This window comes from Sturnira hondurensis, unplaced genomic scaffold (assembly GCF_014824575.4).
Source record: "Sturnira hondurensis isolate 20B ecotype Veracruz unplaced genomic scaffold, ASM1482457v3 Scaffold0021143, whole genome shotgun sequence".
In the NCBI taxonomy this organism is placed as follows: Eukaryota; Metazoa; Chordata; class Mammalia; order Chiroptera; family Phyllostomidae; genus Sturnira; species Sturnira hondurensis.
In genome coordinates, this window is record NW_028093774.1 from 7,877,234 (window position 1) to 7,894,664 (window position 17,431).

Sequence of the window (17,431 nt, forward strand, 5' to 3'; positions counted from 1 at the left end):
CAATCACCAGTTGCCCACAGCTGCAGCCTTCTGAATCATCTGAATAGTTCCCACGGAGGAATGGTCAAGCTTAATGCAAAACTGGGTGCATATTTCTTACTCTATTCTGAGTCATTTTGAATGCAGTGGCCTCACAGTGCACACGCTCACTCAGTGGCATCTGCCACCCCCTCTGTCTAGTACAGTGAGGTCGTCATTGTTCACACATGTGCATTCCAGTCCCCTCTCCTTGTCTGCCACATTAAATTGATGTCACGCAGACCTTTCTTATTATATTAATAATGGCTGGACTTTTTCCAGACAGACCTCATATATATAGTATTCTTGACCATTTGTTCATAGTAATAAAGCTGGAAACATTCTAAATGTCTCATATAGGGGAATGATTGAGAAAACTCATGAATACCGCATGTGTTAATTTCCTAGGGTTTTTGTAACTAAGTACCACAAACTAGATGGCTTAGGACAACAGAAACTGATCTCTCACATTTTTTGGAGGAAGTCTGGAATTAAGGTTTCAGGAGGGTTGCTTCCTTCTCTGAGGGAGAGTCTGTTTCATGCCTCTCCTGTAGCTTCTTGGGGTGGCTGATAGTCCTCAACATTCCTTGGCTCCACTCCAGTCTCAGCTTCCATCCCTGCAGGGCGCTCTCCCTGTCTCTCTGTGTCTTTACATGGATGCTTTCTTAGACGAATACCACTCCGTCTGCGCCAACATGACCTCCTCTTAGCTTTACTGATTACATCTTCGGTGACCCTGTTTCCAAATAAGGTCACATTCTGAGTTGCTGGGGGTTAGGACTTCAACATATTTTTGGGGGGTCTAGGAATTTTGATATAGTTGGGGGGACCCACAATTCAAACCATAACATCATGTGATAGAACACTAGAAAGCTATGAAAAATAATGTTTAGGAAGAGTTTTCAAGAACATGGGAAAATGTCTTAATAAGTGAGAAGGCAGAAATCAAATTGATGTGTATATAGTAGGATTTCACATTATGAAAATACGCATTGTAGAAAATCTAAATGGAAATAAGTCCTCTCTGGTTGTAATCCTGACACTTATTTAACAATTTCACTTCTGATTTTCAAATAAAACTAAGTTAACTGAGGAAAAGTTAGCAGGAAAAGAAAGCGCAAGTGGTTGAGCGACTCTCAGAAACACAATTCTGACCGCAGACACAAACAATTACAATAAGAGAAAATTTGGGCACAGTATCTAGACTATTGATGTTAGTTGCCCAGCTATCTTACTTTTCCAAAGGGGAAAAAAAAACACTTTTCAAAAGGATGCATTAAAGATGGAAAGAAGGGAGCACGTAGCGAAGAATAGTCCTAGTGTGAATAAGATCTTAGCCTGTGGTAAACCAAGGTTTAAAAATGTTAAAAGTAAGAAAACATTTGAAAATATTTCGAGCGTGGAAAACACGGACTTGCTGTGCTGGGTGGACGCTAATGTGAGAGGGAGGAACTTCATGCTCACATTGTCCTTTGTCTTCTCTGTTAAGGAGATTGATTTTCAGATTGCAAAGAGTGGAACAAATCACCGAAAGAAAAATTGAAGTGTAAGATAGATGGGAAGAACGTTAGACAAAGAATCGCTCCTTTCAAGAGACAATTCAGGTCTTGTAACTTGAACAAGCTATATTCGGGGTCCTGAGAGAGCTCGGCTGGGACTCTTAAACCACTCTTATTCACTGGTGGAGAATTGTACATAGCAGAAAAGATGCCCCAGAACCAGAGATGGAAAACAGCCCAATTTTCAAGAAGGGGAAAAGCTGTATATATTCTGATACACTTGGTGTTGGTATTGACCTGAATTCCTGATTCAGTAATTGACAGGATGACATGTGAAAATAAGAAAGCAGTATCCAGGATAAATTCTGGGAAAACAAGTTTTGGCAATTCTCATTTTTGTTTACATAAAAAAATGTAATTGTTGTAAAAACTCAGATCTACCTTTTCTAGATTATAAAATGTCATTTTTATTTATTTTGTTTTGGCGTATCACTCTTTTTTCAGTCCTCTTATTTATATATTTTTATTTTTTTCAGCCTATTGAATTTGTGGAAACTTTTGTATTTGCTATTAAACTGCAAAGCCTGCGAACTGTAAGGCTTGTGTTTAAGATTCAGACCCAGACACCCAGGAAGAAAACCATTGGAGAGTGCTCGCTGTCACTCAGGACCCTTGGCGCACAGGAAATGGATTGCTCTTTGGATGTAACGCCTCCTTCAAAAATTTCTGTACGTGATGGTGGTATGTCAATAATCCTGGACTATGAATCATTTAAAATTATTTATTAATCTCTTATAAAGTTTTTTTTAGTAGCAGATAATTCAGGAAAAGCATGAAAGAATCATGAACTGTAAACTCCATCACAGATTGCCTTCAAATAGATTAAGAAAGTTGTTTTGAATCATGAGTCAGCTATATATCTGTTTATAAATTGGGTATAAAGGAAGTTCTGACAGCTGGAATGTGTGTATTTTTTATCCTCACCTACGGACAACTTAGCGATTTTAGAGAGAGAGGGAAAGAAGCATCCGTGTGAGAGAGAAGCATTGACCGGTTGCCTCTCACAGGTGCCCCGACTGGGGACTGAGCCTCACTCTAGGTATTGTCCTGACCAGGAATGGAACCCACGACCTCTCTGTTTATGGGACGATGCTCCCCCAGCCGAGACGCACTGGCCAGGGCACAGCTGCACAGCTGGTATTTTTTGTAAAGACCTTGGTTAGCTACAGTGTTGGTTTGTTTTTGAGACCTGATATTTGCTTCTCTCAACTAGCCACCTGGACATTTAGATTGTTTTATAATACAACTTAATTATATAGCTTCTAGGTCAGGATAACATTTATAGAAATCAGCCATAAGCTTTTATAAGGTCAAAGTTTATGTGATTTTAAATTTATATAGAGTTTATATTTTACCTACTTTTCAAAAATATTTAAGATGACTTAAAGTGATGTTTAACCCTGGGTACACATTAGTATCATCAAGGGGGCTTTAAAAACTCCCACTCCTGAACCAGTGAAATTGGAATATTTGGGGTGTAGGACCAGAGGCATCTGTAAGTGTCAGGAGCTCTGCAGGTGAGGCTAATGCGCAGCCTGGCTTGAGAATCACTGAATTCAAGGGAAATTAAGTGTGCAAAAAATTAAAAACCAGGGATTACTATAATTGATCAAGAATAGCCGAAATTGCCCTGGCTGGTATAACTCAGTGGATGGAGCGCGGGCCTGCGAACACACGATCGCGGTTCAATTCCCAGTCAGGGCACATGCCTGGGTTGCAGGCCAGTTCCCAGCAGGGGACACATGAGAGGCAACCATACACTGATATTTCTCTCCCTCTCTCCTTCCCTTTCCCTCTAAAGATAAATAAATCTTAAAAAAAAAGAATAGCTGAAATTTCTTGATTTCTTTATTCCTTGTCTATTATTTTTTATCTCTATCCCCCCAGTGGGTTTTTTATAGTATTTATTACAACTTAGAATAATTTAAGTTACTTGTTTTAAACAAAACAAGACTTAAACTTACATCTTTCTTCATGTTATGCTGGGCTCTTAGTGAGGGCCTCTCATGTTCTTGCATTGAGTATTTGTATGTGGGTAGATTGGAAGAATAAATGGTGAATGAAAGCATGCCAGATTAGAGTGTTTTCTGTTCAAATACAGCAAATTTGTTTTGCAGCTGATAGGGGTTTGTCACTTGCATCTTTGAAATGAGCTTAGTGGGTAGTAATCCTCAACAATATTTTATAGAAGGCACAAATATACAAATGGGTAATTCATGAATCAAAACTGAAGTTCGTGAGACTGGTAAAGTATCAGACTCAGCAAAGGTACTTTCTGGGAAATTGAGACATTATAATCTTATCTGCTTGGAGAATCTGAGTGAATGATTATGGTTCAGTTTCTACCAAATTGTATATCAGAAGTTTTATATCAGCAAAGGTTTTATTTTATATATGGCTACTGAATTAGTTCATGTGAAAAGATCTATTAATTCATTCTGATTCTGATTGGACACAAAAGCAGTACTTTCAGTTATGTATTAAAATGTAGCATAGCATTATTTTTCACCAAAATAGGGAAGTTTATCATTATTTTAGACTTAGCATTGGACAGTTTAAACTCAACAGTTGAGTTTATGCTTTTAAGTGATTCACTTTGCACTCTCTCTTGGTTTCTTACGGCACAACCAATTTTACAACTCAGTATCACGTTTTAGGTGAATGCCCAAGATTCAGTCAGTGGACCATACCTAGAGAGGTTCTTTCTTAGGGAGCCAGGAGCCAGTTAGTGGGCTGCCGGGCAATTATCACGTATGAACATCTCGTAAAGCACCAACCTGGCTGGGCTGTGGCTTTGTCAGAATCAGCAGGAGCAGAGACTGCGCTGCCCGTCTCTGCTGAGCCCCAAGAGACCTCTCAGCAGCCTGTGCCTGCCTCGCCCCCATCCGTATCTTTTCAACACGGGAAGGGTAATGTGTTCGTGTGTGGACAGCTTTACGTCTCTCTCGTGTGCTGTTCACTCCAAGGACCTTCAAAGCCATGTCAGTGGGCTGGCCCGTGTCCTCTTTCAGACAAGGTACTGGCTTGATTCTGCTCTTGGTTGGCGGCACTGAGGAGAAGCACATTTTTACTTTGCCCGCTCTCTACATCTCCTTCATTGCATCGTTTGCCTCAGGTTTTCTTTGACCTTGTGACGTGCACTCGCTTCCTTCTCGCCAGCTCTCCACGTGGGCTTGCCCCTATTCAGCGTGGTGACGCGGCTCTCAGCCTACAGACCTGTGCACTGTGGCGACCTGTCGTCTCCTGATTTTGGTGGCACCTACTCTGATTCGCACTTTTAGAAAAAATAATGATTCTCACTCATTATGTTTTCAAATCATATTTCCTATGTTCTCAAAAAATAATTCAAATGACTACATGTAAGGCTTTTGACAGTATGCTTGCTCTTTGGTGTTTATGGCACTGACGTTTGCTCTACTAAACCGCTTACGAATTTCATTTGTTTTCAGTTGTCATTGTCCCTCCGTCTCCCTGATTTTGAAGGGTCAGTGTGTAGCTGCAACTTGTGTTTTCAGAGTTTATGAAAGTTATCGCCTCGTTTGTACAAAATCCATGCCTTTTTTCTTCTAAACCTAATAATGTATAACTTTGTGTGCCGATGAAAAGCAGCGATCTCACAATTTCTAATTTAGCTCTTCATTTTTGAATTTTTGAAATATCTCAAAACTTTATTCTTAATTACCAAATGATGCTTTTTTGACGTGCAGGTGTGCCATGCCGAACTTGAACTGGGGACTTGCTTTCAAGCGGTAAACAGCAGGATTCAGTTGCAAATTCTTGAGGCACAGTGCCTCCCAAGCTCGTCAACACCTCTGACTTTGAGTAAGTCTGTCAGTGGTTCAAAGTGAAATCTGAAGAAAATATTAGTAAGAGATGTTTTTTTCCTACACTTCCTACAGTGGAGATTAAAATTTTAGTAACTTACTATTCAACTCAAGCAGTTATATTTTAACTTAAAATCACTTTGTTGGACTTCAGATTTTAGCCACTGTGTCTGCCCGAATCCACCAGCCTCTGGGTTCTTACCCAGTTGTGACCTCTGCATTTGAGGCCGCTCCTTGTTTGGCTCATTAGTAGCCACAGGCTGAGCGTCCAGAGCACTGTCAGACGTGTCTTATCAGCCCTCAGAGTTTGTCCTGCATCTTTCATTAGATACTCTGCTAGCGAGACACTTAATTCCCCAAAACCAAAAGTATCAAACACAACCCTTGGAACACTTTTTCCTCCCCGCCTTCTGGGTGCAACCAGGGGTTCTGATACTCTGGCTTCACAGGCCTGGTTTGCAGTAGCCTCCCTGGAGCTCAAGGTAAAGGTCAGTTCTGCCTGGAGGGCAAAGGGTGGGGCAAGAGCACCCCTTGGAAGGGAAGGTATCTGGACGTCCATGGTAACTAATGAGACTGAAAATAAATACAACTCAGCGTTCCATTCACCAAGCTAGAAAAACAGCAATCACAAAGGAAAGAAGGAATTAAAGCCAGAGTTTAAGTTGGTAAATATTGAGGCAACAGCAAAAGACGATCAATAAAACCAAAAGTTTTTCTTTGAAAAGATCATGAAAGTAGATAAACTACAGTAGGCTGCATCAAGCAAAAAGTAAAGAGAACATGAACAAGGATGAGAGTAGAATTTCAAATTCAGAAGAGATTTCATAATAAATAAGACAGTCCTCTTTACAACTACCAGTGCCTTTGAAATTTATTTAAAATAAGTGATTTTTTAATATATATCCTTGAGATCGGCTTTATTTTAGTTTAGTTTAGTTTTGTTGTTCAAGTACAGTGACCTCCATCTTCACTCCACCGCAGCCACCCATTCCACCCATTCCACCCATTGCCGTCTCCTGCCCTCGAACCCACCCCCTTTGGCTTTGTCCATGTGCCCTTTGTCTGTGGTCCTTGCTGGCACTTTCCCTATTTTCCCACATTACCCACCCCCACCCCACACCTGTGGTTACTGTCAGATTGTTCTTTATTTCAGTGTCTCTGGTTGTATTTTGGAACCTAATCAACCAAACAAGCAAGCAAAAAGTGATTTTTTAAAGAAAATTGTTCCTGTTCACTACAAAAGAAAATTTGAATAAAACTAAGTGAACGAAGCCAGGTGGTGAAAGACAAATACCATATGATTTCACCTACAAGTGGAACCTAATCAACAAAACAAGCAAGCAAAATATAACCAGAGACATTGAAATTAAGAACAAACTGACAGTAACCAGAGGGAAGGTAGGAGGAGAGAGTGGTGGTAAAGCAGGAGGGGCTTTCAGGAGCATCTATGAAGGACACGTGGACGAAACCAAAGGTGGGAGGGGTCAAGGGTGGGAAGTGGGGGTGGCTGGGCTAGGGGAGAGTGGCAGGGGGAAATTGAGACAACTGTATTTGAACAACAGTGAAAAAAAGGTTGATGAAAAATAATAAAAACAAGAAAATCTCAATAAAACAAAACCTGTATAAAGGTAGTTAACTTTTAATAAAAGCACAAGGCCAGGATGATTTTACTGACAGATTCTACCAAACTTAAGGAATATATAATTCCTATTTTATATAAGCTGTTCCAAAGTATGAAAAAAGATGGAAAAAGTTATTTTGTGGGGTTAGCATATTTATGTCAAAGGAGAAAAGATAGTTCACGCAAAAATAGCCATAGACTGCCATCACATAGACAGATGGAAAAAAAGCATAAAAAATAACCAAAAAAATGTCTAACTTGGTATTAAAATAAGAAATTACCAGGACTACAAAGTGTTAATTCTAGGAAACAGAGACAGTGGTAGAAACCTACAGATGTAGTTTGTTACATTAATGGGTATCTTCCTTTAATTAAAACTGCTGATCAGGTTCCCAGTGACCTCTGTTTTCTACGTCTAGTGGCCAGTCTCAGCCCCTCTGTCCTTGCCAGGTCTCTGCCAGTCTTTGTGGCTCCCTCCTCTCTTGCTACCTGGGAGCCTCAGCTCTACCCTGGGACCACCCAGTCAGTCTGCACATCTGCTTACGCCGTAGCCACTGGTGTTAGTCAGGCTTGGGAGTCTGCTTGGGTGAAAAGCTGTAGACACCTGAACTTCACCCGGTGCAGTTCCCATCTTCCAAGTGCTGACTCCTTTCCGGTTTCTGGTTTTGGTCAGTCTTTAGTGTCTGAAGTAGTCGCTCGTTATATTTCCCCCAGAGTTTCTCATTGTTATCTATGGGAAGGTTAGTTTGTAGAAGCCATTTACCATTGCTGGAAGCTCTACATCCCCAATTTATTTTAGTAGATATTCTCTAGTGAGCATGTGTTGAACCTCCAGAGCCTCGAGTGACGTGTGCATGGCTCTCGGTGCCCGTGGTGTCATGGATGAGACATGAGACAAATTCACATGAACTACTGAGTCCTGTGGAGGAAAAGGGATGGCATGGCTACCCCCTCAAGTGGGGAGCCCTTAGAATGGCTTGGCCATCCTCTCAAGGGGAGAGCGCCGTGACCCTTGCCTAGACAGGCTTTTATTGGTTGTTTTTTTTTTTTTACGCAGGAGTTCAGGTACAACTTATTAATCATTGTCAGGCAGTAAACAGTAGATAGCATACAAAGAACTATTAGGGCTTCTTCTAAGTAAGGGTCTATCAGCTAAAAGGCTATAAAACTTTGGGAAAACAAACTCACTTTCTGCCCCAGCCTTTATCATTTAACTAAGAGCAATCTTAGCAAAACAGGCTTCACAGGATTTTACATATCCTTTCTCAGGCCTAATCACCCAGGGAGCCCACCATTCCCAGCACAGGGCTACACTGCCCTCTGTCATTGTTTCAGGCTTAAGTCAGGCAGAGGAGGCAAGATAGCCAAGGAATTTTCGGAGACTTCTCTCGGACTCAGGGGAGTCAGGCTTCATCAAAGCTGAGGGGCGAGGGTCCATCACTCCCTTCATAGCCCCCCAAGTCCTTGCCTGGGGCCTCCATGTGATCGTGCCTGTCTTAGGTCATTACCCCCTTGGGGAATCTTACCCGTCATTGGCTAACCAACCAATCACTGGAGGCCAGTTATGGAAAAAGGAGCAGAAGTGGCGCTCCAGCCAGGGAGATAAGCTTTGTCTTCTTAGTGGCTTATGGTTCAAAGGTCACTCACTCAGCCTTAGCCATGGGGGCATTATAGCTCCTGAAACCAGGCAGGGCAGTTCCCGACACTAGAGCACAATTTTATCTCTATGAAACTGTGAAGTCATTTCCTCCAGCTGTCCAGAAAAGGTGGCCCCCCTCTTTTGTGTAACCCTTTACAGTGTGCCCTCCCTGGAGGCTGATCGGTACTTATGCCTGCAGTTCCAGTCTCTAATGCCACTCACGTTAGAGGGAGATTAAATTCTCCTGGGGTTACAGTAGTTCATTATGGAGTGTGATAAAAATTAGAGAGTTTACTAAAGGTGTTTTGTGTTATGGCAGTAGCTCATCAGAACTTGGAAAAGTGGCTTCTTTATATTTTACATCAAATATATATATCTTTATATGGTGTTTTAGATCAAATCTTTTATATCAGAATTTCTTATTTTTTAGGCTTTTTCGTGAAGGTGGCGATGTTTAGTTCAGGAGAGCTGATTTATAAGAAGAAGACACGCTTATTGAAGGCCTCCAATGGAAGAGTCAAGTGGGGGGAGACTATGATTTTCCCACTTGTACAGAACAAAAAAGAAATCAGTTTTCTCATCAAGCTTTATAGCCGGAGCTCTGTGAGAAGACGGCATTTTGTGGGGCAGGTTAGTAGGGGGTAGTTTTTATTTTGAATTCTTCCCTTGCGTTTTTCTATGCATTTAAACAGCTGGTCCGCAGAAGGAATCCAGGGTCGAATTGGGCTTTGGTGGGGACGAGTCTCAGCATCATCATGAAAAATTCAGTGTTGCCACAAAAATCTAATCGTGTCCAACTTTCTCCTTAAACACAAGGAATTGGAATTTCTGAGCAATCAGGCTTATCTCAAAATATGTTTTTTTCAAATAAACTTTACATTTTTATTGTGGGAAAATTAATCTTTTTTTGTGCTTTTTTTAACTTTAAAACCAATGAAAACAGTCAGTTTTTTAGCACTGTTGACTATCCTTATAAAGGAGGGATCACTGAGTATTTGAATGATAATTCTTTTTTTTATTTTTAAATATATTTTATTGATTATACCATTACAGTTGTTCTATTCCCCCCTTCATTCACCTCCACCCTGCACTCCCCCTCCCCCACCAATCCCCCCCTTTAGTTTATGACCATGTGTCTCAAGTCCTTTAGATTCTATATTTCCCCTACTATTCTTGCCCTCCCCTCTATCTATTTTCTACCTACCATCTATGCTACTTATTTTCTGTGCCTTCTCCCCCCTTCTCCTCCTCCCACCCCCCTGTTTCTAACCCTCCATGTGTTCTTCATTTCTATGGTTCCACTCCTGATCTAGCTGTCCTCTTGGTTTGCTTTTGTTTTAGGTGTGGTTGTTAATAACTGTGAGTTTGCTGTCCTTTCACTGTTCATATTTTTCATCTTCTTTTTCTTATATAAATCCCTTTAACATTTCATATAATAAGGGCTTGGTGATGATGAACTCCTTGAATTTTATCTTATCTGAGAAGCACTTTATCTGCCCTTCCATTCTAAATGAAAGCTTTGCTGGATAGAGCAGTCTTGGATGAATGATATTTCTTAAGGCTATAAAGATATCCAACTTTATTCTTTTTATGTTCAGTTTAATGTTCAACTCTGTCTGTTGTTAACTGAACTATGTTAGATTTGACTTGTAGAAAACATTGTTTTATAGTACTTTTGATATTATTTAAATAGTCATTATGGATGTCTGGATAAATCTGTTTTAAAATTCTTAGTACTTTGTGTAAGACAACATAATGTTTGCCTCCTTGCAGACCCTACAGGGACTGTTTCCTTTTGTCCTTTCCCTTAATTACAATTGTTTGACTCACATTTAAATTCCAAAATCTATATTATTGACAAGATGTGATTAGCATCACACTTTGTAGGGCAGGTTAGATAGCCATGGTTATTCTGTAACTACCTATTTGTACTTTTAAAAAATTATTTATTTATTTATCTTTAGAGGGGAAGGGAAGGAGAGAGGGATAGAAATATCAATGTGTGGTTGTCTCTCGTGCATTCCCTGCTGGGAACTGGCCTGCAACCCTGGCATGTGCCCTGACTGGGAATCGAACCGAGATTCTTTGGTTCGCACTGAGCTATACCAGCCAGGGCTCTGTTTGCACTTCTTAATCCCCTTCCCTCCTCACCCTTTCCCCCACATCCTTGTCCCATCTCACGACCATCAAATGTTCTATGTGTCCGTGATTCTGTCTCTGTTCTTCTTGTTTGCTTAGTTTGCTTTTTAGATTCAGTTGTTGATAGATTTGTATTTTTTGCCATTTTATTCATAGTTTTGGCCTTCTTTTTTTATGCCTTTGAATATTTCTTGCCAATACCTTCTAGCCTGCAAAGTTTCGTTTGAGAAATCAGTTGACAATTTTATGGGAACTTCCCTCTAGGTAACTAACTTCTCTTCTTTTGCTGGTCTTAAGATTCTCTCTTTATCTTTAACATTAAGCACTTTAATTATGATGTGTCTTGGAGTGGGCCTCTTCACATCCATCTTGTTTGGGATTTTCTGTGCTTTTTGGACTTGCATATCTATTTCCTTTACCAAATCAGGGAAGTTTTTTCCCATTGTTTTTTTTCAAATAGATTTCCACTTTCTTGCACTTTCTCTTCTCCTTCTGGTGCCCCTGTGTTGTGAAAGTTGGACCTCTTGAAGTTGTCCCAGAGGCTGCTTATACGGTCCTCAGTTTTTTTGGAGTTTTTCTTCTTGTTGTTCTGATTGGTTGTTTTTTGCTTCCTTATGTTCCAAAGCATTGATTTGATTCTCACTTTCATCCACTCAACTGTTGCTTCCCTGTAAATTGTTCTTTATTTCAATGAAGTGTATCCTTCATTTCTAACTGGATCTTTTTTTATGCTGTTGAGGTCCTCACTAAGTTCCTTGAGCAAACTCATAACCAGTGTTCTGGACTCTGCAAGTGTTAGATTGCTTCTCTCCATTTTGTTTAGTTCTTTTTCTGGAGTTTTGACCTGTTCTTTCATTTGGGCCATGTTTCTTTGTCTCATCATCTTAGCAGCCTCCCTGTGTTTGTTCTTATGTGTTAGGTAGAGCTGCTTTGACTCCATGTCTTGGTATCATGGCCTAATGTAGTAGGTATCCTGTAGGGTCCAGTGACACAGCCTCCCCTATCACTCACGCTGAGTACTCAAGTGTTTCCTTTGTGTGGGCTGAGTACACCCCCTCTTGTAGTTGAGTCTTGATTGCTATTGGCAGGTCAATGGGAGGGATTTACCTAGGCTCGTCAGCTGCAAGGACTGGCTGTGATCACTGACCACCACCCTCCGTCCTCTGTGAAGGATCAGCTGTGCAGGCACAGGGTGGTGGTGCTCCAGCTCGGTCTGTAGCTGTCCACTGGGTGCTCTGGCCCTGAGGTTTCCTGGGTGGTGCAAGCCAAGGTCATCCCCAACCTGTGTTTTTCCCAGGGCCACCCTGTAAGAGCTATAAAGCTATGTGAGATGGCTACTTCTTGTTCTGGGCTTAGAGATTCCAAAGCAGAGCCAAGCTATGAATCTCAGCTGGCTGCTGCTAGTGCCAGGCCTGGGGCTCACCGAGACCAGCTGTTGCTTGTTTGAGAGGATTTAGCAAGTTGTGAAGTGTGAGCCAAGACCAGCCATTCATATGGAAAAGCAGTGTGGGTGGGCCTGTAAAGGGAAGAGCCTCTGTAAATTGGGGTTCCTGGGGATTTCCAAGGCAGGTCGAACAGTGTAAGCCAGGGAGATGGAGTCTCAGATAGGGCACCAGCCTGCTGGCTCTGTGAGGGGAGTGTTAGAAAAGGGACAATGGCCTCTGCTTGCCTTGATGCCGTTCCTCCCTGTGTACCCCTGGTGCCTTCCAGTGCTGGAGGGAGCTCAGAGGGAGTCAGTCTGAGTAGGTGATTCCATGTGTGGGTTCTTTAAGAACTACTTGAGACCCCAGAAGTTTCTTCCATTGACTCAATCCCCACAGGTTTATGCAGCCAGAAGCTGTGGGGACTTAATCTTCCTGGCACTGGAACCCTAGGTGGGGGGCTTGGTGTGGGCCTAGGACTCCTTGCTCCTGAGATATCCCTCCCCAAGTTTTATCCACCACATGTGGGTGAGGGACCAGCCTGTTCTGTGTCTGCGCCCCCCCTGCCAGTCTGGATGGGTGTGGTTTCTTTAACTCCATAGTTGTCAGACTTCCATTCAACTCATTTCTGATGGTTCTGAGTGATGGCGGTTCTATGTTTTAGTTGTAATTTTGATGTGGTTGTGCAAAGAGGTGAGCCATGTCTGCCTACCCTGCCATGTTCAATAGGTTAAGTGTTTTCACATTTAAATTTCATATACAGAAATCAAACAAACTTTTGGGAAAGTGGAAAGATGTTCAATTGAATATATGTACAACAAACTTCAGTTGTCTTTTATCAGTAAGATTAATGAACTGAACTCGCCATTACCGTGTCAAGTGAAATGGTTGCGCTGTTCCTTTACAGATCTGTGTCGGTGAAGACAGCAACAACATCGAAGCAGCAAACCAGTGGAAAGAGACAGTTACAAATCCTGAGAAGGCTGTCATCCAGTGGCATAGATTAAGTCCATCCTGAAGGCTGCACACGTTATTTGGTGAAGAATTTGACATTCTTTTAGAAGACTTGTGATTTCAATTTGCTGCCAATGAGAAGAGACAAATCAATATATTTTTCAAGTTATTTATGGGGGTCATAATTATAGTATATAATGGACCTGTTAGAAAATTGAACTTGATAAAAAATGGTATGAATTGTATCAAATATCCAAAGTAAAGGAAATATTTAAAATTCTTATATTTAAAATTCTTCCAAAATAGACCGTAAAATAAAATGGTCATATTATTAGGGCAACCAAATAAATTAAAAAAACAATGAGAATATCAACCCTGTATAGTTACTGCCATATTATAGATTTTTAAAAACGTTTTACTGAGGTATTCTTCATCTAGTATGTCGAGTCTCTGTTGGTGCCGTTACACACTTAGACGACTGAGCACCGTCACGGTGATCATTACTGACTGGATCTCTACTTTGCTGTTCACTTCTTGCTGCAGATTTTGTCTCAGGATGCCGAGATTTGACTTTCCTTTGGCTAACGAGTAGACCAAGTGCTCTGTGTTCCTGGTCTTCCATTTTTTCTCTCTTGTTTCACACATGCCAAGAAATAGATGTTGATATTTTAGGCCAGAAGTAGACTTTGAATTAGCTTAAGCATGCCTTCTGCATTCCAGGTCCTCTGTTCTGTGTGTCTTATTAAGATTTTTCCAAATAAACACTTAATTCCCCTTATCCTAGATATTAGCTCTTGAAACTATAAAATGCACATACTTTACAAGCACTTTGGTCCTACTGCCTAGAGTTTATGGTACATGGTTGGTGTTGACAGGTACTCTCCGCATTATGTTCTGATTTTTAGAGAGTAAGAGAAAGGGGGCGGGGCGAGAGAGAGAAAGGGAAAGAGAAAGGAGGAAAGAAATATCGATTTGTTGTTATACTTACTTGTGCCTTTATTCATTGGTTCTTGTGGGGGGCGACTTTTCTCGCAAGGTCCCCTGAATGCCATGGTGAGGTGCATAAATATGACTGAGACATGATGTGATCTGCTTAGGGAGGGGAAGTGGCCATTTTCTCGGAGGGAAAAGGCTGTGGGCAGTGGCCAGTTTCTCAGGGGGAAAAGGCCAGCAGTGGCCAGTTTCTCCAAGGAGAAAAAGGCCTCGAGCCCCCTCATCCAGGGCCTTTTAATGGGTTGTAATACACAGGAATACAGGGCAGCAAGGATCAAACAGTAGATAACATTTCAAAGAAATCTGAGGGCTTACTATGAGTCAGAGTCTGTCAGGAGCAGAGTTTTAGGATTTCTTGCTCAAACCCTTAACATATGAAGGAAAGCACTCTTAGCAGAGCAGATTTCACAGGTTTATCAGGAAGTCTTTGTGATGCCAGATTTTTCCCAGGACACGCTCTGGCAAGGCAAGGAGCTGCACCCCTCCCAACAGGTTTTCAGGCTTAAGAGGATTAGGGCCAGGAAGGCTTCTCCCAGAGAACATGGGGACTCGGGCTATGTTAAAGCCCGGGGACGGGAGTCCATTGCTCCTTGTTGCAGCCCGAGTCCTTCCATGAAGGCCTCCCAAGTGATTGAGACTGGCTTAGGTTGTCCCCCTCTGTGAGGGGTCTTACCCGTCATTGACTTCGAACCAGGCTTTGGGGGCAGGAAGAGGAAACCAGAGACAAGCTTTGTCTCCTGCGGCTCACATTCCGAAGGTCGTCCCTCGCCCTTAGCCACAAGGGGTCAAGATACAATTCCTAAAACCAGGCAGAGCGATCTGCAAGAGATTCTTTTTTTATGGGATATATTTTCTACCTATTAGCTTGGTATGCATTTAAAATTTTTTTTACTTTTATTTTTTTAGTATATTTTATTGATTATGCCATTACAGTTGTCCCATTCCCGTTCTTCATTCCCCTCCACCCTGTACACCCCCTCCCTCCACATTCCCCCATTTAGTTCATGTCCATGTGTCATAAGTTTTTTAGCTTTTACATTTCCCACACTACTCTTGCCCTCCCCCTATTTTCTCCCCACCGTCTATGCTTTTGCTTTAGGTGTGGTTGTTAATAAATGTGAGTTTGCTATCCTTTCCTGTTCATATTTTTTATCTTTTTTTCTTAGATAAGTCCCTTTAACATTTCATATAATAAGGGCTTGGCCTTATCTGAGAAGCACTTTATCTGCCCTTCCTTTCTAAATGAAAGCTTTGCTGGATAGAGCAATCTCGGCTGTAGGTCTTTGGATTTCATGACTTGGAATACTTCTTTCCAGCCCCTTGTTGTCTGCAAGGTCTCTTTTGAGAAATCAGTTGACAGTCTGATGGGGACTCCTTTGTAGGCAACTGCCTCCTTTTCTCTTGCTGCTTCTAGGATTCTCTCCTTCATTTTAATCTTGGCTAATGTAATTATGACGTGCCTTGGTGTGTTCCTTCTTGGGTCCAACTTCTTTGGGACTCTCTGAGCTTCCTGGATTTCCTGGAAGTCTATTTCCTTTGCCAGACTGGAGAAGTTCTCCTTTATTATTTGTTCAAATAAGTTTTCCACTTGTTGTTCTTCCTCTTCCCCTCTGGTACCCCTATAATTTGGATGTTGGAACATTTAAAGATGTCCTGGAGGTTCTTAAGCCTCTCCTCATTTTTTTGAATTCTTGTTTCTTCATTATTTTCTCTTTGGTGGTTTCTTCTTTCTGGTCCACTCCATTGATCTGAGTCCCAGTTTTCTTTCCATCACTATTGGTTCCCTGTGCATTTTGCTTCATTTCACTTAGCGTAGCCTTCATTTTTTATCTAATTTGCAACCAAAATCAACCAGTTCTGTGAACACCCTGATTACCAGTGTTTTGAATTGCGCATCTGATAGGTTGGCTATTTCTTGGTCTCTTAAAAGTATTGGCTCTGGGGCTTTGAGCTGTTCTTCTTGAACCATAATGTTTTGGTCTGTTCGCACCTGTTATATATGAGGGGCGGAGCCCTAGGTGTTCACCAGGGCGGAGCGACCCAGTTGCTGGGTTGTGACACTGTATGTGGGGGTGGGGTCAGAGAGGGGCAATGGCGCTTGCTCCATGCACTCTCTCTCGGATTTAAGTCCCCTCTGTGGCTTCCCACAAGCAAATTGGGCCCTTCTGGTGCTGGTTCCCAGGTGGGTGAGCTTGTGTATGTTCTAGGACCCTGTGGGTGTCTCCAACAAACCGTCCTGTGAGGCTGGGCATCTCTCCTGGCACCTCAGCTCCCGTAAGTTTTTCCAGTTGGTGCTTTTAGGCTTTATTTCCTGTTGCTGGGGCCCTGGATTGTGTGGTCTGTCTCAATGACCATTTTTAAACCTGCCTGGTTTATCTGTGCGCAAATGTGTGTCCGCGGTCAGCCAGCCACCTTGTGAGCCTTACTTACTTGGTTTTCGTTCCTGCGCCTGCCCGGGCCTGCCAACCACCCCCTTTTCCTGCCAGGACCCCTCTCCGCCAGCCACCAGCTCCACCCCTCTTACCGGTCTGGATGAATGGTTGTCAGATTTCCATACAGTTAAGTTTTCTATCTGTTTTGGTTGTGGTTTTGTTTCTGAATCTTTGTTGTCCCTAAATTCGGTTGTACAAGGAGGCACAGTGTTTCCACCTACACCTCCATCTTGGCTGGAAGTCTATTCATTGATTCTTGTATGTGCTCTGGGGATTGAACCCACAACCTTGACATATGAGGACGATACTCTAACCAACTAAACTACCCAGCCAGGGCTGAAATGCTTTTTTTTTTTAGATTTGTGAAAAATGGCACATTGGTCAATTCTCAAATGGACTTTTAAGATAAATCACCTTTTATGGTAGTCTTTTGAATGAGACAAATGGCAGCTATTTAAAATACATTTTTTAAATAGACTTTGTTTTAGGTTCTCACCAAAGTTGAGCGGAGGGTACAGAGAATCCCCATATATCACCTGCTCCCGGACATGCGCGGCCTTCCCGGCTACCAGCAGCTCGCCCCGGAGTGGTACCGTAGTTACAATCCATGAACCTACATCAATGTATCCGTGTTACCTGATGTCCGTAGCTTACCTTAGAATTTGCTCTTGTTTTCTATGAGTTTTGATAGATGCATAATGATGTGTTTTGCTACTTTACAAGTCCTCTGCCAATGCAGCTATTTTAATAGCTACCAGAAAAGTAAGTGTATTGGCTTTTAGATAATAAATAATGGATTTTATTGTTTTAAGAAATCTAGAATTTTCTTTG

General features: G+C 41.9%; 1 protein-coding gene across 3 annotated transcripts in view; it reads left to right on the forward strand.

The window, feature by feature from the left end:
- Positions 1 to 13,492, forward strand: part of TC2N (tandem C2 domains, nuclear) — a 39,938-nt gene extending 26,446 nt beyond the window's left edge. For all 3 annotated transcript variants that reach the window (XM_037031411.1, XM_037031410.1, XM_037031409.1), the window contains exons 9-12: positions 2,054 to 2,245; positions 5,285 to 5,399; positions 9,092 to 9,291; positions 13,129 to 13,492. In XM_037031411.1, coding sequence (XP_036887306.1) covers positions 2,054 to 2,245; positions 5,285 to 5,399; positions 9,092 to 9,291; positions 13,129 to 13,239 — 618 coding nt within the window. In that variant the 3' untranslated portion in view covers positions 13,240 to 13,492. The remainder of the gene's footprint in view (positions 1 to 2,053; positions 2,246 to 5,284; positions 5,400 to 9,091; positions 9,292 to 13,128) is intronic.
- The last annotated feature ends 3,939 nt before the right edge of the window (positions 13,493 to 17,431 follow it).